This window comes from Danio rerio, chromosome 4, assembly GCF_049306965.1.
Source record: "Danio rerio strain Tuebingen ecotype United States chromosome 4, GRCz12tu, whole genome shotgun sequence".
Taxonomy (NCBI): Eukaryota; Metazoa; Chordata; class Actinopteri; order Cypriniformes; family Danionidae; genus Danio; species Danio rerio.
Window position 1 is genome coordinate 53,339,389 of NC_133179.1, and position 27,124 is coordinate 53,366,512.

The 27,124-nt window shown below is 45.1% G+C and overlaps 1 protein-coding gene and 1 long non-coding RNA gene across 3 annotated transcripts in view; one reads left to right on the forward strand and one right to left on the reverse strand.

Moving 5' to 3' along the window:
- Window positions 1-27,124, forward strand: part of LOC141381964 (uncharacterized) — a 1,176,553-nt gene that overhangs the window by 1,132,376 nt on the left and 17,053 nt on the right. The gene's annotated exons all lie outside the window — the stretch shown is intronic.
- Window positions 2,277-27,124, reverse strand: part of LOC137491177 (protein NLRC3-like) — a 68,468-nt gene continuing 43,620 nt past the window's right edge. For both annotated transcript variants that reach the window (XM_068220254.2, XM_073948295.1), the window contains 3 exons: window positions 26,301-26,474; window positions 4,526-4,572; window positions 2,277-4,440 (listed from right to left, as the gene is read on the reverse strand). In XM_068220254.2, coding sequence (XP_068076355.2) covers window positions 3,920-4,440; window positions 4,526-4,572; window positions 26,301-26,474 — 742 coding nt within the window. In that variant the 3' untranslated portion in view covers window positions 2,277-3,919. The remainder of the gene's footprint in view (window positions 4,441-4,525; window positions 4,573-26,300; window positions 26,475-27,124) is intronic.

Below are 27,124 nucleotides of genomic sequence, written 5' to 3' on the forward strand. Positions count from 1 at the left end.
TATGGCGGCAAATCAATGCCAATATTAATCGAGCGCAGCGGTGATGTTTGCGCGCGAGGAGAAGTGAACCGTGAGCAGATTACAGGTCTACACGCGAGAAAACTAATAGACTCACTTTCTCAGTAATAATAGGTGGAGACTTACTTTCAATAATGAGATATTTCTTGTAATAATTAATCTCGTAATAATGCCTATTCTTACCATCATGACCAAGTCATATAATGACATATCAAAATAATGAGATATATTTCTGTAACAAACTTTATTACTTGGGAGAGAAAAAGAGAGTTATACCATGTGGCAAAAGATCTCTCCATTAAACAGAAATTGGGAAAAAATATACATGGGCTAATAATTCAGGACGAATAATTCAGACTTTAAATGTGTGTTTTGAACCATTTGATGAAGTTTAGCACCTACATCTAAACTGAACTCAAGCCAAATTTATGAACATGAACTCACGTGTTCAAATTTATAAAAATCTTTTTTTCTTAGACTCATTGTCCTTGACTCATTTTCTTATGAAGAACAAGTCAGAATAAATTGGATGGACAATAGTATACAAAATAGGCTATACATGCATGCAGTGCATAAAGTACAAAGGTTTATAGTAAATATATTGCCATTAGTCATTCCACTAAACAGTTAAAGTCAGAATTATTAGCCCGCCTGAATTATTAGCCCCCTGTTTATTTTTATCCTAATTTTTATTTAATTAAGAGAAGATTTTTTTTCAAACATTTCTAAATATAATAGTTTTAATAACTCATTTCTAATAACTGATTTATATTATCTTTGCCATTATGATAGTAAATAATATTTGACTAGATATTCTTCAAGACACTTCTATACAGCTTACAGTGACATTTAAAGGCTTAACTAGATTAATTAGGCAGGTTAGGGTAATTAGGCAAGTTATTGTATAACGATGATTTGTTCTGTAAACTTTTGAAAAAAATAAATAGGTTAAAGAGGCTAATAATATGGACCTTAAAGTGTGTTTTTTTTTAATTAAACACTACTTTTATTCTAGCCAAAATAAAACAAGAAATAAGTGGGATAATAATTCTGACTTCAACTGCATATGTGACCTTTAAGATGTGGGCATGTTGTATAAAAAAGTGGTATTTGTATGCCTCTGAATTGGAATAATGTAATGGATAGTGAGTAAAGCCAAACGAAGACCGTAGAAATTATATTGTTGCTCAATAGAAGTCTTTATATGCAGGTTATTCAATTCAATCATTAACAAAAAATGAGATTGAAAAAAAATTATATATATATATATATATATATATATATATATATATATATATATATATATATATACATATATATATATATATATATATACATATATATATATATATATATATATATATATATATATATATATATATATTTTTTTTTTTTTTTTTTTCCCCACTGATCTATATTACAAAAAAATTTAATAATTATAATAATATACAAAGCTGCACTGCACATCTGCATTGTATGGAAAGATCTAAAAACCAAACAAACTCTTCTGAAGACAATATTTCCTAGAAAGATCAACCCCAAGTGTCATAATGAGCTCTGCTGTTGTGGTTAATAATGAAGTAAAATACAACAAACCAGACAAGTGCTGCACGGGACAAATCAAATGGGTTCAGAAAGTCATGTTACAAGAATGCAAGTCATTATTTTAGAAGATTAATTATCATCATTTGACTGTTTCTCGAGATTGAATCCTCATAAAGTTCTCAGAAAGTTTCTTATGATTATGACTTGCAAATTGTATATATATTTAATGGCGTGATCTTTTAACCTGCGTCCAATCCTGGAACTTCCGGAAAGGCAGAGTAGCCAATAGCGTTAGAGATAACAAGTACACCAAGTCCCGCCCCAGGACTGACAAAAATCAAAACTGTTTCGCGCGAGCAGAGAGAAGAACCAGCAAGCGAGAGGAGAGAACTGATCGCGTGCGCGTGCTGTAGGCATGACCTCGCTCACGAGAGCGTCCACCTTGCGCACAGATGATGATGTGCGCGCGCGGGACTTGTTTTCTCGCGCTGGATCAGTTGAGCACACGCATGAAGATCCCCTGTGCGCTCGCGAGCTGTAGTTTTCTCGCGTGTAGACCTGTAATCTGCTCACGGTTCACTTCTCCTCGCGCGCAAACATCACCGCTGCGCTCGATTAATATTGGCATTGATTTGCCGTCATATACAAAAATCTATTTGTAATAAAGTTCACGGCCATTTGGCCGCCGGGAAGAAAGAGGCGGAGAACCGACGCAGGTTTAAATTATTTATTAATAACAGGGACGGCAGCTCCTCATGGAGACTGCCGTCTAAACAAAAACAAATGGATGGCAGCTCCTCATGGAGACTGCAGTCAAACTGAAAGCAAAAGTAACACAATATGCCCGGGCCCGGTCCTCTCTCGCCTTTCTCTGCCATCGTTCCTCCTCTTATAGTCCAGAGCTCCTTATGTGTGATTCAAGGCCGTTGCGCACCACAGGTGCATCCACTTACGCGGCGGCCTCATTCCGTTCCCACGGCTCTCGGCCACACCCCCTCACCACATACTGTAACACGGTTCTTTGTGTGGGAAGAAGACAGGGTCGGTGTTGAGGTAAGTGACAATTTTTATTATTATTTGCAATGTGTCAACGACAGCTCCCAATGTGCTGGTTGTCGCTCGGCTCTCTCTGCCATCGTTCCACCTTTTATAGTCCAGAGCTCCTTCCGTGTGATTCGAGGCCGGGGCGCACCACAGGTGCATCCACTTACGCGGTGACCTCATTCCGTTCCCACGGCTCTCGGCCACGCCCCCTCGCCACTCTATTCAGCAAAAATAGTATTTAAGTAAAGTCTTTTTTTTCTTTCGCTCAGCCGAGCCTTCTGTTGGTGTGTGAAGCAGCCTCCGTCAGTCACCTTTTCTTTCCCCACCCCTTGCTTCTGAATGTCATACATGCGCGCATGCACTGCGGTCTCATGAGGAAACGCAGCTTTTTGACATAAAGGTCTTCTTGTTCCCAAATACAAATACTTTTTTTTAAGTATTTGTTTGAAATAAGTATTTGTAAAACACACCCTATTCGTGCCTTTCCGAATACCGTATTCGGGTTCGGCTCTACCCCTAGGGTGCACGTTATCCATCTGTTATTCATAAATCATTCTCAGTTTATGTTGTTTACGAGGCTTGGATGAAGTGGACAGGTAAGAAGGTCACGTGACATACATTTTGCAATACTTAGGACTACTCTTCTGTATAGTACATTAGGTTAAGGGCGAGCGCCACCCCTTGTACTTTTTGGATAGATAGATAGATAGATAGATAGATAGATAGATAGATAGATAGATAGATAGATAGATAGATAGATAGATAGATAGATAGATAGATAGATAGAGAAAACAGTCAGGACTCGGAAGACTCTTCGCATGTTAATTATATTGTTTACACATAGTTGGTTTGCTAGATGCTTCTGGGGAGTTAGATTTAGTTTGAGTTTTGTTCTTTTCATATCTTTAGCGCCGCCCGCATCCCTTCTGCCAGCTCTGCTGTTTTGTCCCATCTTTGTATTTGTCTCAGTGTTGTATGTATTGTAAATGGTATATATTTGCTTTACTTAATGTTTCTTTATTTTGGACTAATTCGTTGTTTTCGTTCACTTTTGGGAATTGTAAATAAAGTCACATATTTTTGGTATTACTTTGGTTGTCTTGCACTTATTCACTGTTTGTATAAATATATTTTAATTACCTATAAATGTCAAACACCACCATCACCTAGACTAACATCAGAGGTATGTAACTCTGGCCAAAGTATCCAACTGCTGTTTACATTTCAGTGAGGATGAATTATAAATATTTTTTTTGTGGCACACATCTCTGCTACTGACTGATCCTGCAGAGGATTGTGGGTAAATCTCTGCTCAGTTTCTCAGTTTCACTGTTGATCCACGGTCAACCCAGAACCCAGGATAGAGCGGCTCAGTGAATGTGGTCTGGACTGAGTGGATGATGCTCATTGTGTCTCTATAGATGTTGTAGAAGATAAGAGTTCCTGCACTGTGATCCACAAACACTCCTATTCTACTGATCTGCTTTAATGGGAGATCAGTGTATTTGTTATTGTGTATGAAATAGAGTCTGCCATCATAGAAGGTTAAAGTCCAGGACTGAGCATTACGTCCAAACCAATGGTTATTACTGTCTACTTTCCTGTTGATTCTCTTATATGACACTGCTATATCCACATCTCCACTGCAGTCAATCTCCCAGTAACAGCGTCCACACACACTCTCTCTGCTCAACACATAAAAATGATGAATAAATCTGTCTGGATGATCAGGATACGGCTGTTTCTCTCCCACACGGGTCAGCTTTCTGTTCTCCTCAGACAGAATGAGTTCAGGGTGTGCTGTGTTTGGATCCAGTGTGAGGAAACAGGCATCTGAACACAAGAACACACACATTTATAACCACAACAACACTCACTACAGCAGTGTTCATGTGTGTGTGTGTGTGTGTAGACGTACATTTGCGTGGTCCTGCTGAAATCCTCTTCTCTCCTCCATGATCCAGACTGTAAACACACACAGATTGCCCTTCAGTCAGTAACACACTGCACACACGTGAAGTTTCATAAACTAATTTCGAGAGGAGCACGTGATATGATTGTGCACCGCTGGCCACTCATCCTTAATCAGTAATAATCCAATCAGAATGATCCTAGTATAAATGGATCACTTTCTCCTCATTTTCATTTTGGAAGACTGCTTCCTGCTACAAATGCTCCAGCATTTAAACTACGCTTCAGCATCATTCAACCTTCTGGCATGGAAGAACAAACAATCAACAACAACAACAACAACAACTTCTCCAACCAGAACCCCGCTCTCCTCAAAACTCCAGCAGCTGCCTCGCCAGCAATCGAGCCAGAATCCCCGCAAGAAGCCGGCATATCAACTCTTCCATCTTCTACTTCATCTGCTCCTCACTACACAAGCCACAACCTCGTCTAAACTTATGACGCCGGCGATTCAAGCCACTGGAGAGAAGCCGAACTCACAGATCACCTAACGTTAGCGGTCCACTTTCGGTAATGTGCATGCTTTAGAGGGAAGTCTGGCGAGATCAGCGTGAATAGAACGCTTTAAATGAAGAACTCACCTCTCAGCCTCCCGCTGGTCAGCAGATCCATTACATTCCCACAGCCGAAATAGTTCGAAGGCAAATGACAAGGCAATCTAATCCATAAACATATGTCCACAACACCTTCATTCGTCGATATACATCCATGAAAAGGTGCACTGATATCCAAACCAGTTGCTGGTGAGAGTGGAGCCATACTTTCACGCATAAACATTGTAGCGATCTGATCTACAAAATGGCCGCCGGCCTTTGCACTCTGAACTCTTGACCGTGACTCCAAGGAGCCAATAGCTTAAAGGGGAAGTATCACCATCCAATGAGCTTTCCAAAACTGGAGACGGTCCCGCCTTCTCTCCCGACAAATTCATGAATGGACTGCGTGCAGAGACTTTGATTCCGGCCAAATAAGCTTAAGATTTCCAATCATGTTGTGATTACAGACATGTTACTTATCATGGATGGAGTAAAGCCATGATAAACGTTCGAGGTTACTAAAGTAACCCTTCGTTCCCCGAGGAGGGGAACGGAAGCACTATAAGTGGATTTGATTATAAAAATCCACACATTGGGAGGTTCGGGTTCAGAAGCTACTCGTCTGAAAGAGTATTGAACGGGCCAATTAAGAATGAATTGGCAGCGCAAGCCTGCGCAGGTGAGCGGAATAAGCAATCAACTGAGTATATAAGCTCACCTGGCGCCAGCAGACGCTATCCTTTTTAAGCTTTTTAAGAGACTTTTAACAGCTAAGGGAGAGTCATTATGGCGACGGAGTATAGTGCTTCCGTTCCCCTCCTCGGGGAACGAAGGGTTACTTTAGTAACCTCGAACGTTCCCCTTCGGGGGGAACTCCAGCACTATAAGTGGATTTGATTGTTAAAATCCACGCATTGGGAGCCCATTGAAAGCGCCATAATGACTGCACCTTACCAACACCCACCATGAAAGAGCGGTCAGGCAAGCGTGACGCACCCAGATCACGAGAGGCGTGGTCCTCCAACGTGCCCTTGGCCCTAACTTATCCTACTTCAAAAGAAGTTTTACGGAATAGGTATCTTTTTTGGGAGTCGCTAGCGTCTAGATAATTCTAGGAATACACGACAGTACGTTGGGAAGCGTGCCATCCCAGTAGGGAGGACGCTGCGGAGACCATTCGCACCCAATAGGGGGAAACAAATGGAATTACATATGGACTAACCCTGAAAAGGGGGAGTGCGCATAAAAGGTGGTTAGCAGATAGGGAAAGCACGGGTCCGCCCAGGGGGGGAAGTTAACCATGGCGGAAAAAGCATATGGGGATCACCAGCGGGGATCGGCCATAGCAGGCACCTATACCCAAAACGCGGGCTGACCAGCGGGCAGACCTACTACGTAATGGGCCAGCAAGTGACTCCTCCGCTGAGTCAGTGCTGGGGGCCTCCGAGGAATCTGCAGGGCTCACCAAATGGGGAACTTTACTGACAGACAGAAGGGTGCACATCTCTCCGTGTTAGGGAAAAAAGGCACCGCAAGCGTGTACAACACCTACCGAGTTGTTTCCTCAATCACCAAAGGTACCTAACACCCTTGAGGAAACCGGCTCCACTCGCAGATTATAAAATCTTGCAAATGTGTTGGGTGTCGCCCAGCCCGCAGCTCTACAAATGTCTGTTAAAGAAGCGCTACGCGCACACGCCCAAGAGGATGCAACGCTCCGAGTGGAGTGCGCATGCACTCCTGGGGGGCGCGGCTGGCCTCTGCTCAAATAAGCACATGAAATGGCCTCCACAATCCAGTGGGATAAACGTTGTTTAGACACTGCACTTCCCTGCTGCCGTCCGCCATAACAGACAAAGAGCTGCTCAGAAGATCTAAAGTTCTGAGTACGGTCCACATAAATGCGCAGAGCGCGAACTGGACAAAGTAAGGACAGGGCTGGGTCTGCCTCCTCCGGGGGCAGCGCTTGCAGGGTTACTACCTGATCTCTAAAAGGAGTGGTAGGAACTTTGGGCACATAACCCGGGCGGGGTCTCAGAATAACGTGAGAAAATCCCGGCCCGAATTCCAGGCACGAGTCACTGACCGAAAATGCCTCCAGGTCCCCGACCCTCTTAATGGAGGCCAACGCGACCAGCAGAGCTGTCTTCAGGGACAGAAATCTTAAAGATACTGTATCAAGTGGCTCGAAGGGATCAAATCGCAGGCTCGTGAGAACGAGGGCGAGATCCCAAGAGGGCGTGAGAGGGGGGCAAGTTGGATTAATTCGCCTAGCGCCTCTGAGGAACCGGATGATGAGGTTATGCTTTCCCACGGTGCCGCCAGTCACCGCGTCATGGTGAGCGGAGATGGCAGCAACGTAAACCTTGAGAGTGGAGGGCGACAGCCTGCTGTCCAGCTTCTCTTGAAGGAAAGAGAGCACAACACTGATCTGGCAAGATCGGGGGTCTTCTCTGCAAGAGACACACCACTCAGTGAATAGACTCCACTTCAGGGCGTAGGCGCGCCTCGTGGAGGGGGCTCTAGCCTGAGTGATGGTTTCAACCACCGCGGGCGGCAGGTTACCTAAGTCTTCCTCGCGTCTATGGACCACACGTGGAGGTTCCAGAGATCGGGACGAGGGTGCCAGACGGTGCCTTGTCCCTGAGAAAGTAGGTCCTCTCTCAAGGGATCTGCCAAGGGAGGGCCGTCGCGAGGAGGGAGAGCTCTGATATCCAGGTTCGGTTGGGCCAGAGGGGCGCAACTAACAAAACCTGCTCCTCGTCCTCCCTGACCTTGCACATTAACTGCGCGAGCAGGCTCACTGGGGGAAACGCATACTTGCGTACACCCCGAGGCCAGCTGTGGGCCAGTGCATCCGTGCCGAGAGAGCACTCGGTCAGGGAATAAAACAACTGGCAATGAGCGTTCTCGGGGGAAGCAAACAGATCGATCTGGGCCTCCCCGAATCGCGCCCATATCAGCTGAACAGACTCGGGGTGGAGTCTCCATTCTCCAGAGTGAATCTGCTGCCGTGAGAGCACATCGGCTGCACGGTTGAGCATACCTGGGATGTGAATGGCGCGCAGCGACTTCAGCCGCGGGTGACTCCAGAGGAGCAGACGGCGGGCGAGCTGAGACATGCGGCGAGAGCGCATACCCCCCATGCAGTTGATATACGCTGCCGCCGCCGTACTGTCCGTCCTGACCAGCACGTGTTGCTGCCCCAGCGCCAGAGAAAAACGGCGGAGAGCAAGGAACACTGCCAACAGCTCTAGGCGATTGATGTGCCAATGCAGCTGGGCACCTACCCACAGGCCCGCAGCTGCATGCCCGCGACACACGGCTCCCCAGCCTGTGCTGGAAGCATCTGTCGAAACAACAACATGACTGGACGCCTGTCCCAGAGGCACACCGGCCTGCAGGAACGAGGGGTCGTTCCAGAGGGTGCGGCGACACATCGCAGTAACAGAGACTCGGTGTGTGCCCGCATGCCACTCGGAACTCGATCTTGAAGCCAGTGCTGAAGTGGTCTCATATGGAGCAATCCGAGCGGCATGACGGCCGCAGCGGAAGCCATATGCCCCAGGAGCCTCTGAAAATATTTCAGTGGGACCACTAACTTGCTGTCGAGCTCCCTCAGACAGTTCAGCAGCAGGCGAGCGCGCACTCCGGAGAGGCGCGCTACCATGGTGACCGAGTCCAGCTCCATCCCGAGAAAAGAGATCCTCTGCACCGGGGCGAGTTTGCTCTTTTCCCAGTTGACCTGCAACCCCAATAGGTGGAGATGCAGGAGCACCTCGTCTCTGTGCGCAGTCAATTGCTCCCGAGAGTAGGCTAAAATCAGCCAGTCGTCGAGATAATTGAGTACGCGGATGCCCGCAAGCCGCAGAGGCGCTAGGGCACCCTCCGCGAGTTTGGTGAAGACCGGCGGAGACAGAGAGAGCCCGAAGGGGAGGACCTTGTACTGCCATGCTCGACCTTCGAACGCAAACCGCAGAAACTGACGGTGGCGTGGAAGAATGGAGACATGAAAATACGCGTCCTTCAGGTCTATGGCTGCAAACCAATCCTGAGGACGAACGCATCGGAGGATGCGCCTCTGCGTAAGCATTCTGAACGACAGCTTGTGAAGGCAGCGATTCAAAACGCGCAGATCTAGGATTGGCCGTGACCCACCGCTCTTTTTGGGTACGATGAAGTACGGGCTGTAAAACCCGCTCTCCATCTCGGCTGGAGGTACCGGCTCGATTGCACCCTTTGCCAGGAGGGCAGCAATCTCCTCTCGCAAGACAGGGGCGGACAGGGGATTGACCCTGGTGAAATACACGCCCGTAAACCTGGGAGGCCGTTTGGAGAACTGTAGTTCGTAGCCGAGTCTGATCGTGCGTATGAGCCACCGCGAGGGGCTGGCCCGCGCTAACCAGGCAGGCAGAGCCCTCGCTAATGACGTCATCGCAGCAATCGTTGACGTACCCGCGGAGGGGCAGCGAGGAGCGGGTGTGCTGATCCGGGGAGCGCGAGGGTCCCACAGAAGAGCTGGAGGAGAGCGTTTCGCTCTGGCTCCGCACCCTGACTCCTACGCGGAGCGGGTGTGCTGATCCGGGGAGCGCGAGGGTCCCACAGAAGAGCTGGAGGAGAGCGATTCGCTCTGGCTCCGCACCCTGACCAAGGGGGGGCTTGGGGGCTGGGAGAAGGGAGACCTTCCCCCCAGCGCCCGTGAGCCGCTGGCGGAGCATGCAGACCTTGCGAGCTGAGAGGCGGCGCGTCGCAGGCTGGCAGGGCCTGCAGTGCCCGTGAGCCACTGGCGGAGTGCACCGAACCTACGAGCTAGAGAGCTGAGCTCAAACTGGCAGATTTCGGGCTGTCACCTCCGGAGAAGTGAAAAAGTGCCCTTTCATTTCATGGCAGTAAAAAGTGCCGTTGGAAATGGCGCCCCGCCCTCCAGCGGGGAAAGAGCAAGTTCCCTCCTCTCCAGATGACCTGTCCCAGGGACGCTTCGCGGTCCGTTTGCCAGACTTAGCGGCGTTCTGGGCAGGGGGAGTGGCCTGCTTCCGAGGTGCTCGACGCGCTCGCTTCGCCAGAGGCGAGTGCGGGGGCGGTGCAGCTCTCGTAGGCGGGCGCCTTCGGCGAGGAGCAGGTATGGATGGCACGGCGGGCGGAGCGGGCTTACGGGGCCGCCGATTAGACATCACCCATCGGACTGCTCTCTCACTGCCTCGAATTCCTGGGTGAATTCGCAGACTGTGTCGCCGACCAGCTTGGGATATGGGCGAGTCAAGAAAGCAGACTTTGTCAACTTCGCGCATATCAACCAAGTTTTGTTAGAGGTGGGGCTTCTGGACCACTAGTGTGGACATCGTCCTCCCCAGAGCACACGCAGCGGACTTAGTAGTCCGAAGAACTTAGTCGGCTGCGGTGCGAAGCTCATAAGCCTGGGTTGGACCCACCCTCGTGCAGCTCGGCCATGCAGGCATGCAAGGCGGATGCAGCCTGGTCCGTAGCTTTGTAAGCTCTAGCTCCGAGGGAGCCGAAAACTCACAGGCTTTGGATGGGAGACGAAGCAGACCCCGCCAAGAAGAGGCGCTGCGCGGATTAACCGCCATCGCACACTCAACCTGAGGAATCGCCACATACCCCCTGGCTGCTCCACCACCAAGAGTGGTGAGGGTGGAGGGACACGCAGCACAAGCAGAAAAAAGGTGCTCTTTAAGACCGCGTGAGCCTACTGTGCGTCGCCGGGAAGAAGGGAACGCCCCTCTAGTCGGTCCGGCCGCGGAGCTGGGGGATAAACCATCTCCAACCCACGGCCGAAGCAGCCCGGGAAAGCACAGCTAACACGTCCGTTTCAGTATCCGTTTTGACAGCGCTCACCTGCCCGAAGGGGGCGAGCGGGTCCGGATCATCGTCGGACAATGAAAGCCCACCCTCCGATGCCGCGGAGGACATTTGATCTCCGGTGACAGCGAGCGTGAGAGCTACCATCTGATTAGACGGATCACTCCCAGCGCCCGAAGCTTGAATGGAGCGCTTGGAGGAGCGAGAGGTCCGCGAGCCCTTAGGCGGCGAATTATCTCTCGCTGGAACCCTCAGATCTGCCCGAGCGCCCGCTGCAGAACAGGAGGCGACTGGGGTGGCTCGCTCTCTCACGAGAGTTTGCCGCGATCTCAACTGCGCGACGGTCATGGCATGGTAGTGACGTCATGAACCGCCCCCGAGCACCACATTAACATGCTGGACCCCCAAACATGTAATGCAGTGATCGTGCCCATCATCAGGAGCCAGGAAACCCCCGCAACCAGAAACGCACAGTCGGAGCGCCTTCCTGAAAAGGACGTGCTGCACGACTGTGTTGCTCTTTTAGGATGCTTTGCAACAATACGCACCGCTCTGGAGGACCGGACCCAAAGGGACGCCAGGCAAGGGAGAAACCCAGCTCGACCATCTGCCGCTGCATGGACTCGCTCTGGACTGGGAGACACTCGTTCGCTCGAAGTGGCTGTAGACAGCAGAAGGAACCCTCATGAAGCTCGATCAGAAAAGTCTCTGAAGCAAAAAGGATAGCGTCTGCTGGCGCCAGGTGAGCTTATATACTCAGTTGATTGCTTATGCCGCTCACCTGCGCAGGCTTGCGCTGCCAATTCATTCTTAATTGGCCCGTTCAATACTCTTTCAGACGAGTAGCTTCTGAACCGAACCTCCCAATGCGTGGATTTTAACAATCAAATCCACTTATAGTGCTGGAGTTCCCCCCGAAGGGGAATATTACATTCACACTGTTCCTATTAAGTGGCAACATCGTTTTTAAGTTTGATGTAGGCAGTTGATATATTTACATTTTATTAATAATTATATATATATATATATATATATATATATATATATATATATATATATATTTATAAATAATAATAAATAAATAAATAAAAATAAATAAATAAATAAATAAATAAACAAAAAATTATGAAATGAGTATTACCCAGCAAGTGATAGACAACCTACACATCAAGCAGTAACTCTTTTGTATCACGCCAATTGTGACTCTCATATCAATACACCTGAACGTCAGTCAGTTTATAATGACAGTAAGAAAACAATTTCCTGCTTGACTGCAACAAATAAAAGGAGGACATTTCTGGCCATGGAGTAGCCTTTCATAATTATACTTTGTGTTAAATACATTCGACTTTTAAAAACTTCTATATCAGTGAGGGGTTTAAACTCCACTCCATCATCATCTCACCAGCTCTCCAAGAGGTTTCCAGGACTTCCAGCATAGAAACGCCCCATACGCTCAGTTCTCCTTCTAATTACCACCCTGCAGGAGGACAAATGCCCACTTCTACAACCATGGCACATTGTGACATTAAGTATTGGAACATGCATTAACAAAGGCGCTTCTATTCACAATCATCCATACACTTATGAAGACTCCTCCCACAAATATCAGCCAATACAATTAATCATGTCTGCTGTACACGTGCCATGTTGCTAAGATTTCATTTCTAATTCTCTCTTGTTTTCCATTTTAGAGTTCAAGACTGCCAGCTCCTGAAACTGCCCTCATTCAACCCATCACACTCTTCATCCATTCCTAATGCATTTACACTCTTCGCAAAGATACTTTCTGCTCATACAGCCCACACCCTTGATACCATATTCACACCCCCCCCCCCCCCATTTACTCTTCATATCACTATTGACAATATTTAGCACTCATAACGCTCCAATGCTGACTATCATTTGTACTTCCGCTATAGCAGAGTCGCTCCGCCGAGCCTTATTCTCCCCCTGCATACCCCCCCCCCCCTCTTCTTCCCATTTATAGATGACACAACCGCCCTGTCACACGATTCTGATTTAGAGATGCTTATAGCAGTTCTTTGCTCCACAGGTATCCCCCAGATCAACTCCCAGTCACTCTTACACAGGGTGTCTCCGGAGTATCAGAAGGTGTTGGGGGCTGATAAGTCAATATAGAGGAGTTTGAGGGCTTAAAGTATTAGAAAGTCTTAAATTCCTTTACAAGGTAATACATTTATTGTTGTACAAGGTATCATCGTATGCTAAAGTTTAACTGTATTCAAGCCGTGAATATCAGGACACTAGGTAGTTACGTGATCAGTAATATTCTAAGGTTTGACAGCTTGCCGCTTGTTTACTGCAACACTATCAGTCTGCAGCTCTATAGGTGACAACCTGTCGAATCGGCTAGATTTTAATATACATGTGTCTGTATTCGAATGTTTAGTTGGATTCATTTGTTACATTTTAATATTTAGTAAATATTCCGTAAGATAAATCTCGCCAGCTTTTTTGATTGAAAATGGTGATAAGGTCTTTAAATGTGTGGGAAAAGTAATAAAGGTGTTGAATTACTTCTCTTATTCCTGTATACTATGTTTCAGAATATGAGCAGCCATCACAGAAATACAAAGGGCAGCAACAAATCCAGATCCTAGGAAGGTGGTCACCTGATGCCTTCAAGACATGCATCCTAGCCACTGGCCCCCCAAAGAAGCCCAGATGGCTCTTGTCAGCCATAATCCCACATCCACTTAAGGGCGAGGGCATGACCCAGCCACCTTACCTTCTCCTTTTTCTTCCTTCTAGCCTAAGTAACACTCAGTTTCCTCCCCCAGCCACATAGGTAATTGGAGTTTCATCCAAGCCCCCCGTCACCCCGCCACCCTGGCCGTTTCCGCTGGAGTCTTCACAGCCCCCTCCCATTTCCCGACTCCTGCCGGACCCCGCCCCCCTAAAGCTCTGACTTCCGCAGAAGTGTTACCCCGAGCTACGACCCCCGCAGGGGTCGTCTCACCGTCCCTTCCAGGCCTTAGCAATCTTTATTTATATATATATATATATATATCTATATACACCTGTACATAGATATATATCTATAATAGCGCTGTCACTCCCCCGCTCCATCTTCTCGTTAGGAGGCGTTATCTCATAACGGAGTGTTCCTCGAGCACCTAACTCATCCCGTCACCCTCTAACAGGAGTCTTCACTGTCCAAATCCCCTTTCCCAGACTCCTGCTAGAGTAGGCCAGCTTGCCCTGTTCCCCAGGCGCCGACCCCCGCAGGGGTCAGTCACTGCCCCCCCCCAGGCCACTGAAACTCATTATATATGTATATCTATGGACTTTCGTTTATAGATATATATTTATATAGAGCGCTGTCACTCCCCGCTCTATCTCCAGTCGGAGTGTTCCACGAGCATCGACTCCAGCAAGAGTCTGGCAAAACTTGCCACTCACCCTCTAGCAGAAATCTCCACCGCCCAAATCACACTTCACGATTTCTGCTAGAGATGGCAAAATAAAATAAAATAAAAAATTGCTGCACCCAACTCCCGCAGCGCCCATTCTGACTCACAGAAGTCTCCTGATCACCCCCTCCAGGCCTTAGATTACCCCATTTTATATATATATATATATATATATATATATATATATATATACTCTCTCATATATACATAAATATTTATATATAGCGCTGCCACTTCCCTGCTCTATCTCTGTTTGGAGTGTTCCTTGAGCATATTTTTGACTCTTAATGAGCCAACCCCGCCCACCCCTTATGGCCCCCCTTTACTAGTCTCCACCCAACCCCCTCTGGCTTCCACAGGAGTCAGTTTCAAACTTTGCTCCAACTGGAGCCCCCTACTCTTTCTTCATTCCTTAATTACTATATCCAGCAGCCGGATATAGTAAAAACTTTCTAGCTTTTTGGGGGAAATTCTTTGAAATACTCGGCTGCTGTCCCGAGCTAGATGCATTTTTTGGGGAGCGATCGAGACCTACCTGATCTCGGTTCTCCTGATATGCTTCTAGACCGGGCGGGAGCCCTGGGCTCAAATATCTCAGAGCTCAGGGTTCTCTCCCGGGACAGCATGCCAAACCTGCTATAAGTGCCAAGCATATCTAAGTGGGAACTCTTGAAGTGAAGTTTCATAAACTAATTTCGAGAGGAGCACGTGATATGATTGTGCACCGCTGGCCACTCATCCGTAATCAGTAATAATCCAATCAGAATGATCCTAGCTTAGTATAAATGGATCACTTTCTCCTCATTGCACTATCTTCATTTTGGAAGAATCCCCCCTGCCACCCCATCTCCTCCTTTTTCTCCCCTTCTAAAGGGGGAGCGATTGAGACCTACCTGATCTCGGTTCTCCTGATATGCTTCTAGACCGGGCGGGAACCCTGGGCTCAAATATCTCCGAGCTCAGGGTTCTCTCCCGGGACAGCATGCCAAACCTGCTATAAGTGGCAAGCATATATAAGTGGGAACTCTTGAATTTATTTTCAGCAGATCTGCAGTCAGAATTAAACACATCAAACATCACTCATCATGTTCACTTTTTTAATTCATTCATGTTTACATTAGAGGCCTGTTAAATGCTGATTAGCTGCATAGATTCTGATTAGCTGATTAATGCTGTATATTCATATTTTATGAACTGCATTTGCAAAAGACATTAAATAAATGCATTTTTTTCATTAAAATTCACGCAAAGTCTTTGTTTTGTTGCTATTTAATGTGTGGAAAACGAAAGAGACTAAGGGCCCTATCATACACCCGGCACAATGTGGCGCAAGGCGCAGCGCAATACTTGTTTGATAGTTTCAGCTTGGCGCAAGAGTCGTTTTGAGGCATTGCGATACGCTGTTTAAATAGCAAATGCATTAGCGCCCATTTGTGCGCCCATAGGCGTTCTGGTCTAAAAAGGAAGGCGTTCTGAGGCGCACTGCTGGCGCGTTGCTATTTTGAGAAACTATAATAAGATTTTTCATTAGACCAAAACAAACCTGGTCAAAACTCCGGCGCAGAGTACGCACTGCTTAATATGCACAAGAGAGCAATAGGCAAATATCTTTACATATGAAAAAATTTAAATATTAAGGATATATATAGGATATAATAAGAATAGATATAGGATATAAATATAAAGGATTAAAATATTACAAAACATTATTTTCTAGCCTACTGTAACGAGGAGACTGACACGGAGGGATCCATTATGAAGTATTTATTAATCACACTCTTACTCAAACATTCACTACGCACAAAGGTGCAAACACACATCCACAGTAGCAGCAATGGTATCAAGGCTGGCGGCAGACAGACACAGAGTGATTTACCAGGCATGGGTCAAAGGCAGGCGGTGTGATTCAGAGTCTGTGTATCAGGCTTGGGTCGAGGGCAGGCAGCGAGTATCAGAGTCTGTGTAACAGGCTTGGGTCGTGGGCAGGCAGAAAGCAAAGCAGAGTCAGAAACGGGCTGGAGTAATGCACAGGAGTTCAGGCAGGATATAACGCTCAGTAATGCTGGCCGGGGCTGAAACAAGACTTCGCCCTGAATGACTGTTTGAGTGTGGCTTATAAAGGGTACGTGGGTCTTTAACTGAAATGGGAATCAGGTGTGCACGATCAGTGTAAGTGGATGATGTAATGCTAGAAGTCCGGAGATGGCGGCCTCTGCTGGCCAGCGAGGGGAATGACTTGGACCGAGTCGGTGACACCTACATAAATATGAAAAATCACTGCTTTTATGTCTTCATCATCTCGGGAGGCTTTTTCAGTTCATGAGGCATGAGATTTAGCCTGTGAAATGTGACTTTTGACTTCTGCTTTTTGATTTCTTTGTGTGTGAATGTTTAGCAGTAGCAGGCATTATAAGAGAAGAAGAATCATAACTGCATGTTCTCTGTTTGTGCAGCACTTGAATAAATAAGACAGCTGAACCTGCAGACAATTAAGACTGGCCCAAGTTACACATTAATAACTCCATAAGTGTATCCTACAGGTGGGAACAGATGAATTCAGGCTGCAGCAGATGCAGATCTTGAAGAGGGACTTCAGGAGCCTAATCGAGACGGTCAGACGTACCTCGCCCGCAATGCATGCAATTTCTGGACCACTTCCTAATTACCGCTGAGGAAATGAAAGGTTCAATAGACTCTTCTCTCTGAATGAATGGCTATTAAAGTAGTGTGAAGAACAGAAGCTGCTCTTTGCTAATAACTGGAATCTTTTCTGGGAGCGTCGTAGGCTTTTCCGTGCTGACGGCGTGCACCCCAGTCGAGCTGGAGCTGAACTCCTGTCAGACAACATCTCCAGGATGCTTTATTCTGTCTGACTAGTAAGTGTAAATCCACATTTTAGCCATATAGTCTCTTGCTCGTCCCACTCAAATCACAGTACTGCATATCTGGTATTAAGAATCAAAAGGTAAAGTGAAAATGGACATTATTTAAAGAGCCCATATTATGGGTTTTTGAAAATTCCCCTTCATATAGTGTGTAACACAGCTCTAAGTGAAGTATCCAGCTAAGGCTTAAATCTGTAAGAGTACAGTGTTTAAAACGGTTGATTCATCTATAAAAGAGTTGACTCATAGTGCTTCAAACGAGTCGCCTTGATACTGAGTCATTAGGTGTTTCGCCATGACGTACGAACGAAACCAAGTTATTCACGTGCACGCGCAAACCCGGGAGATTTCAAACCTGAGGCCCTGCCCTCTGACGCATTAACGCAGACACACACACCCACCCACAAACACACGCACACAAACATGCCGGTCGATTGAAGTCACACTGCACTATTATCGAGCCTCTACCCAAAGATGAAACATCAGCATTATAGCCAAGCAGTTGGAAACTACTGGAAACGTCTGCAAACTACATGCTACAAAGAATACATCATCAGCGTTTGTTAAAGGAAGGATCAGTAAAGAGTAACTTACTGATGAACGTCAGGATGGGTTTCTTTCTCCATTTCTCAAGTGTAAGTACGTGTGATTAAAGTTGTTGCCTCGTTGACTCTAGCTTGCAAATGTATTTAGTTGTGATTTATTACTTGTAACCGCGTGTACTGTATCAGGTTAACTGGCTATATTCTCTTATCACGTGCAAAGTCACGCGACACATGCTGCTTTGTTTACGGAGCTCCGTGGACAAGGGTAGTGTGTGTGTGTGCGCGCGTTGTCGCCCGGAAGTCTGTGTGTGTTTTTGTGTTTGTGTGCGCGGACGATGGCAATGTGTGTGTGTGTGTTTGTGTCTGTGAAAAGAGCAGAGTGAGACAAGCTTGGATATCTCCTCGACAGGTTTAGGAGTTTTTGCTCAATAAAATAGTTAATCGTCTGAATTTTCAAGTCCATCGACTTTATTTACATTGACCCACTGGCAGCTAAAATCCACGCCTACACTATCGAGCGTGTATGAACTGTGATTACTTATATATTGCTGATTAGCTGTTGTGCATTTTACTCTCTGACTGAAGGCAGTCGGCCAATCGCAACAGGCTGTCATTGGTCCAATCAGCGCAGATTAGCTTCACGCTAAGGAGGGGTTTGGGAACAAATGAATCACTGGACGATTCTTACGGGAGTCGCTGGGATAATTAGGTAAAAATAAATGCAGATTATGAGACCATGAAAGTGTTTTTTGACCTTGCATGCATATTAGACTGTTGTTGGAGACCCTTACAACCAAGATATGACCCTATTTCATGTATAATATGGGCTCTTTAAAGCTCAGTCTCCTAAACATTAGGGGCCTCATGTACGAAGACTTGCGTGGAAATCATACTAAAACATTGCGTATGCACAAAGCTGTAAATGTGTGTAAATTCGCTGTTAATTCGCTGTAAATTTGGCGTACGCAGTGTTTCATACATCTGAATTTTTTACTGCGTACGCCGAATCTCACGCATATTATTTTGTACATACGAATGAACGTAAAACTGAGCACAACATGCACGAGCACAAAACCCCTCCCTGCCTCCTCCCCCGTATGAATATGCTAATGACTCCACTTTGCCAAAAACCCAATGAAAAAGCAATGGCAAACACAAGCAAGAAGAGAAACTTTGAACAGAATGTAAATTGGAGGTGCTGCTTTCGGAGGTAAAGCGGAGAAAAGTGGTGTTATTTGCAAATTTGTCCTCCGGAATTAACAACAAAAGAAAATAATAGAGTGGGGAGAGTTTAGCTGATGCGGTTAACACAGGGGTAACACAGTGGGGTCTAAACATCGCACTGAGAGTGAATTAAAAAAGAAATGGTCCGATGTAAAGGTGTACAATTTTGTAGTGTCTATTTAGGCTAAGTGCAAATAGCACACCTCGTTGGAATGAGCTAGTTGAGTGATTTCCACCCATTACTGTTTGATTGGCAGAGACAACATAACTAAACTGAGCGGCAAACAGCAGTGTGATTGGCGTAGCTCATGAAATGGCAACATGTTTTGAGATGTTTGATTGTGAACCTAGTTTGAATCCAGTGTCTGATGAACTCATTCTTCTGTTTTCCCCCACTGCATATCAGATTTTGCCTACTCTTCATCACAAGGAACACAAGTATGAATTATTATTAAGTGTGTGTATTATGTTAAGCGCATTTGAGCATCACATATTATTTGCACATTTATTGAATGGAAATGTTTCTGATTCAAGCATGCAAATTCATCTTCAGATGGTGCCTTTATATCCATGTGTGTGCAGTAGATCGCTCAGATTACATTGGGAAAACCGGCGACCGCTGCATATTGCGTTTTAATGTTTGGATGGTCAACTGCATTATATGGAAACCTTATAAACCTGCTAGATGAACCCGTCTCATAAGAAATTCACGTACACCAGACATGAAGTTGGCGTGGACCTGCACACATTTTCATGTTCATTTTATTGTTAGTAAATCCAAACGTGAGCGTGAAACCTGGCATACGCAAAGTTTTTGTGCATACGCAGTGTTGATACATGAGGCCCCTGGTCACTAGCAGCTAAAGCACTTATCATAAATTACGAGGTATGCTATCCATCTCTGATGCAGAAAAGCTATTCCATGTTTTTATAACTTCGAGGCTGGATTACTGTAATGCTCTATTTGCTGGCTGCCCAGCATCCTCTATTAACAAACTTCAGCTAGTACAAAATGCAGCAGCCAGAGTTCTTACCAGGTCTAGAAAATATGATCATATCACCCCAATTTTATCCTCCTTACACTGCCCTCTGTTCAGTTTCGTATTGAATTTAAAATATTACTTCTCACCTATAAAGCTCTAAATAATCTAGCTCCTGTTTATCTAACCAACCTTCTGTCTCGCTACAATCCAACTTGCTCTTTAAGAGATTAAAACTCAGGGCTTCTGGTAGTGCCTAGAATAGCAAAGTCGAGTAAAGGAGGCCTTCTCTTTCATGGCTCCTACACTCTGGAATAGCCTTCCTGATAACGTCCGAGGCTCAGACACACTCTCCCAGTTCAAAACTAGATTAAAGACTTATCTGTTTAGTAAAGCATACACTCAATGCATCACCTAGCGGGTTCCACACAGGCTTCTGCATCTTGCTTATATACACTATAAACAGCAGCTACGCTAATTATACTCTTTATTCTCCATTTTCACCTGGGGATACTCATCCCGAGGTCCTCAGATTATGCGGAGTCACTGATTGGATCCAAGACCAGCGACGAGATGATCCCAAGGTTTCCATATCCAGGACCAGGCCGTATTCTGAGCTGCTGCTGCGCTGATGGTCATGGGGAGTGGAGAACATGAGTCTGATTCCAGCGATGCTCCAGGGACAGACGAGTCTTCGCTGAGGCCAGCTTCCAGCCTCCACCGTGGTGACTGAAGCTCTGCACAAGACTTTTGGCCAGCAGAAGTTTTCAAATCAGGTGAAGTTTTTTTTCCCTTTCCGCTGTCGCCACTGGCTCGCATGGTTCAGGATTGGTAGAGCTACGCATCGATGAATTTGCTCTTCATTGTTTGAACTCTAAGTAATGATTAAATCACACTGAACTGAGCTGAACTGAGCTGAACTGAACGTAAACATTAAAAACTGAACCACACTGTTCCAGTTACTATGACCATTTATGTGAAGCTGCTTTGACACAATCTACATTGTAAAAGCGCTATACAAATAAAGCTGAATTGAATTGAATTGAATAAATGAAATAAAGACAGACAATAATCTTAACACACTCTGTCTCACTGAAACCTGGCTGAAACAGAAGGACTATATTAGCTTAAATGAAGCAACTCCTCCAGGATTCTTATATAAACATGAGGTAGAGATCTGCGCGGGACTAAAATTTGAATCCCGCTCCCGCCCGCACCCGCCAGGTTTTAGCCCGAACCCGACCGCTCCCGCTTATATTAAGAATTTATTGTCCCGCTGCCCGACCCGCCCCGTTTTCTGGCCACGCGCCCGATCCCACTAAAGAGCGGGGGAGAACAAAACCGAAAATCCCCCAGCTATACAGTCCAAACAGCCAAGCTGTCTGTATAAACACACACACACACACAGCACCAAGCACACACACAGACAAATCTCTCTCTCTCTCATTCGCACGCACGCGCACTAACACACACACAAGCCCCAAGCAGATACACAGGCGTTTGCTGTTATATCAACTCAAAGGCTTGTAATACCATGTATCAAGTACCAATGTAATACCAAAAGGTTTTATATAAAGGTATATAAATACTGAATCGCGCCAGCTCTGCAGCGCACATTACTCTTGGGCCGATTCCGGCGCGGATGCGGCAGCGTCGGCTCGCTTACGGCCGCCGCATCTGGCCGATTGATTCGGGCCGGAATCGGGCAGTGAGTACACAAGCATCCGGAGTCCGGCAGCCGGAGCCGGGCTGAGTAGTAAGTCTAAGGCAGGCGAGAATCTAGCCGGAACTGGCCCAAGTGTATTTTACTATCTGGGAAAGCTCTCTCTCTCTCATTCGCGCGCGCGCACTAACATACACACACACAAGCATCAAGCACACACACAGGCAAAGCTCGCTCTCTCTCTCTCTCATTCGCATAGCAATATCCGCAATATTGCTAGACAGCCCGCTCCCGTCATGATGCAGACCTCTAACATGAGGCTCATCAAACTGGTCGTGGTGGTGGAGTTGCATCAATCTTTAGTGATTTCCTTAATGTTAATCAGAGAAACTCACTTATGTTTTACTTTATTGAAGTGTTGGTGTTTCATGTTATGCTTCCAAATATTATGCAAAAGCCTGTTATCTCTGGCTTTAATCATCATATATAGACCGCCAGGACCCTTTGTCAATTTTCTAAAAGAGTTTAAAGAGCTGATTAAAATTCTGACTTACTAATTAAAGAGGAAGTGAAGCACTCACTGGATTGTACACTGGATTCCTCTTTAGTGAAAAAAATATACAACAAACTCCATTAATGAGACCATTTAGCAGAAAACGGCATGTTTTACTATAACTTTTAGAGCTAGGGCACTGCCATCTTGGAATATAACTGTGTCTGATGTCACGAGGTTGGTTCTGTTGCCTCAGCTGAACAGATGAAGTGGAAGTAAAGGACTGAACATGGAGACTGGACAGCCTAATTTAACCAGCTGAGGACAAAAAAGAAGACTCTTTATACCACATGATGAATATACTACAAGTCATTCAATAATTCCAATTGTAAAAATATAAAGTCCAGCTGAATTGAGCAGCCAAATAAACTTTAACATTCTACCCTAATAAAATTACCATACATCGCTAAAAAGAGTTCATCACTTTCCCTTTCCTTCAGGGTAGTTCCTACTTTTAATAGTTTTAATTAATTATAAAACATATTTCTATAAATTGGTATTATCATCTAAATAATTTCAGGACAATTTCAGGTATTACATTGAAGTGCTATAGACTGTAGCACTGAATAAATGAAGACGTCAGGACAGATGACTTGCAGAGGATAATAACAAATGTACATAGAGTGCACATGGTCATGACATGCAAATGTGAGACAATTTCAGGTATTACATTGAAGTGCTATAGACTGTAGCACTGAATAAATGAAGACGTCAGGACAGATGACTTGCAGAGGATAATAACAAATGTACATAGAGTGCACATGGTCATGACATGCAAATGTGAGAGCGGAAAAAGCGCACGCATTCAAAGAGATTTCATAATCTTACATATTATGAGCGGCTTCATCATACATGCACATTATAGAACTGCACTACATCATTACACCTGAAGCACGCCCTGAATGAAGCAGTTAAGGCTCCTTATTGTACACAATGATGAACTCTGAGGTGCAGAACATCAATCTGGCCTTCTGCTTTAATGACAATAAACCTCAGTGACAACACGTCGACCAGAAGGACACCATTGGTACCGTTCAGCAGTGGAGACACAAGCCTGATTAAGGTGCAGTGTTGTGCAAGTTACTTCCAAACTGTAATACATTACAGATGACTTATTACTGTTATTTTAAAGTAATCCCTTACATTACTATATTACTGTCTCAGAATTGTAATATGTAACATTACTCTTATCTTACTTTTTAGTTACTTTCCCCAAAATAACTACCGAATTAGAACTTGACATTATAAAATGACTAAATGTACTGCAGAGCATTTTACATCCAGTAGAAAGCGGTATGATGTAGGATAATGACTGTGACCTGTCCAGGCTACTAACAATATAGTATATTACTGGCAAAGTGAAGGCTCAAGACAATGCAAGAAAGGACAAAAATCAGATACACAACTGATCTAAGTCTGTTAAAAGTATGGTAGAGGTAAAGTAATTATCTGGCAATATCTGTGAATAGCTAGACTATATTCATATTAGCCACGACAAACCTATATGTAAACTTCAATGCCGGCAGCTAGCTCTCTGCAACTCTCACATGGTCGCCCACTGAAGCTAAGCAGGGCTGCGCCCGGTCAGTACCTGGATGGGAGACCACATGGGAAAGCTAGGTTGCTGCCGGAAGTGGTGTTAGTGAGGCCAGCAGGGGGTGCTCAACCTGTGGTCTGTGTGAGTCCTAATGCCCCAGTATAGTGACGGGGACTTTATACTGCTCAGTGAGCGCCGTCTTTCGGATGAGACGTGAAACCATTAATACTCCCAGGATGTCCTTTAATAAGAGCAGGGGTTTAATCAGGGGCCAAATCTGCCCACTGGCCTCTGTCCATCATGGCCTCCTAACCATCCCCATATCATAATTGGCTTCATCACTCTGTCTCCTCTCCACCTATCAGGTGTGCGGTCTGGCGCAAAATGGCTGCCGTCGCGTCATCCAGGTGGATGCTGTACACTGGTGGAGGATGAGAAGATCCCCCCCCCCATTGTGTAAAGTGCTTTGAGTGGCCAGAAAAGCGCTATATAAATGTAAGGAATTATTAGTTATTATTATTATTATTTATGCCATGACAAAATGCAGATTTATTTATTTTCTTATTGTTGCCATTATTGTATTCACTTTCAATTCAGGACTCACAATCTCGGTCTTGTGTTCCCTCTTCTATTCGTGCTTTTTGATATGATTTATATTAGATCACTATTTATTAACAATAACCAAAATAGACTTACATATTACATTGTAAATCTAATAAACCAACATTTTTGGCTGCATGTTATATGATGAGATCCAGTTTCAAACACTTAATGACAGAGAAAGTCGAATGTAAAGATTACATTTTATTTTAAAAACATTTATTAAACACCCATTAGGTGCAACATAGTAATCAAATAAAACATTTAAACAAAAATAAAAACTAATGCAAGCAGAAATGTAACTAATAGCAACACTTGATAAGGTATTATAGCCTACTGTACTATTCACTCTTCAAATAAATCTCATTATCAATCACATTTTATCATGGCAACTAAAATAAAGTGAACTAGTGTCTGCTGGCTTCTACATTGTTGATGAGATTGTGGAGGACATTTTCCCTGTCATCCTCTTCATTTTGAGAAGCTGTTCCACAGGGCCCCTGAATACACATATTGGCATGTACAGTGTTTTGAACTGTACTACAGTAAATCCTTCAATTAATCAGTAATACTATAGTTGCTATGGTAACACAACAAGTGTAATATAAACAAATGATCCAGTTCTGTAGTTTTTCTTTTACAATTGTCACCGACTCGGTCACGGTCATTCCCCTCGCTGGCCAGCAGAGGCCGCCATCTCCGGACTTTTAGCATGACATCATCCATCTACACTGATTGCGCATACACCTGATCTGAATCATGTTAACGACCCACGTACCTCATATAAGCCGCACTCACACACTCAGTCAGTGCGAAGTCTTGTTCAGCCCCGGCCAGCATTACTGAGCGTTATATCCAGCCTGATCTCTTGTGTACGACTCCAGTCTGTCTCTTACTTTGCTTTGCCTTCTGCCTGCCCACGACCCACGCCTGATACACGGACTCTGATTCTCGCTGCCTGCCCTTGACGCAAGCCTGATACACGGACTCTGATTCACGCTCACTGCTCTCTACTCATGCCTGGTAACTCACTCTGTGTCTGTTCACCGTCATTCTTGAAACCATTACTACTACTGTGGATGTGTGTGTGCACCCAGGTGCATATTGTGTGTTTGAGTGAAGTTGTGATTAATAAATACTGCATAATGGATCCCTCCGTGTCAGTCTCCTCATTACAACAATAAAGGGTATATTATACTACAATTCACCACACTTTACTGTAGTAAAACTACACTCTGTATTTTATTTTATCAGTTCACTAAATCAGTTCACCTAATATTACAGAATGCTGAAGCATTCATTAACAAGTTGTAAATAATACTAGCCTAAAACATAGGCAGTATACCTAACACTCAAAAACACTAGTATTTATTACAGTATTAATCTTAACCTGTAGGTAAATAGTGTAGCAATATATAAACCATATCAACATTCTTGGGATAACAATTAAACAGGAGGATCTCTGGAGAGCAACAGAACGAAAGGAAGAGGAAACAAGGCACAGATTGTGAGTCTACATCATCTGACGGAGCAAGAGCAGATCATTCGCACGAACGTGGAGCTCAGAGGCTGAAATTTTTTATTTGTTAATGTCTTACAGGCGAAAAGTTTGTTGTAATGCACGCGTTACTGAACATGCACAAGAAAAATATTACTGAAAATTTATTAGTAATGCCTTACACTACTGCGTTACAGGAAAACGTAATAATACTACTATAATACATTACTTTTGTTACGCATTACTCCCAACACTGTTAAGGTTACCCGTCCTGAATTGTACTGTACTGTACCACTCAGGGGAAATAAGGCATCATACTCACTGTTTAATGCACTTTATGTCTATACTCCTGCACCTTCTTTTACATTCCCCATAGTTGTGTTGAGCTGGAACCTGCCTCTACAGAGAAATCATCTAAATTAAACATCTATATGCTCCTCCACATACTTGAGTTTGTCCAGTGTGTAGTTTGGATCCTCCAGTTGTTGAGAGAGCAGCTTGACTCCTGAATCTCCTGGATGATTGTAGCTCAGATCCAGCTCTCTCAGGTGTGAAGGGTTTGAAGTCAGAGCTGAAGACAGAAAACCACAGCCTTCCTCTGTCACCATACAGCCGGACAATCTACAAACACACACACACACACACACACACACACACACACACAGTCCACATCACGTTAGTCTGACAGACATACGTAACTAACACACAGTCACCTGTAAACTACAGATACAAATGTGAATTTTACAGATATCCTTTATTACTAATATATTTTCCCACAATTAAATGACAATACTAGTCTTTAAAGAATATAGCATGGAGAACGCTCTGGTTACTAAAGTAACCCTCGGGGAACGGAAATGCTATTAGTGGATTTGGACTATAAATCCACGAATGGGAGACTTCGTTTCAGAAAGCCAATGGTCTTAAAGAGTATGTAACTTCTGAAACCTCGAACGTTCCCCATTGGTTAGGGAATTTCAGTGCTATACAGTGGATTTGATTTTGAAAATCAAGGTTACTGGATCTGAGCTGGATCTGAGCTACGGTTCTTAACAGTGGCGGAATAAGCATATGGGATCGCCTAGTGGGGATCACGCATAGCAGGCACCTATACCCAAAAACGCGGGCTGACCAGTGGGCAGACCTATAACGTAGTGGGCCAGCAGGTGACTCGTCTGCTGAGTCAATGCTGGGGGCCACGGAGGAATCTGCAGGGTTCACCTGACGGGGAACTTTACTGAAAGATAAAAGGCGCACGTACCTTCGTGTTA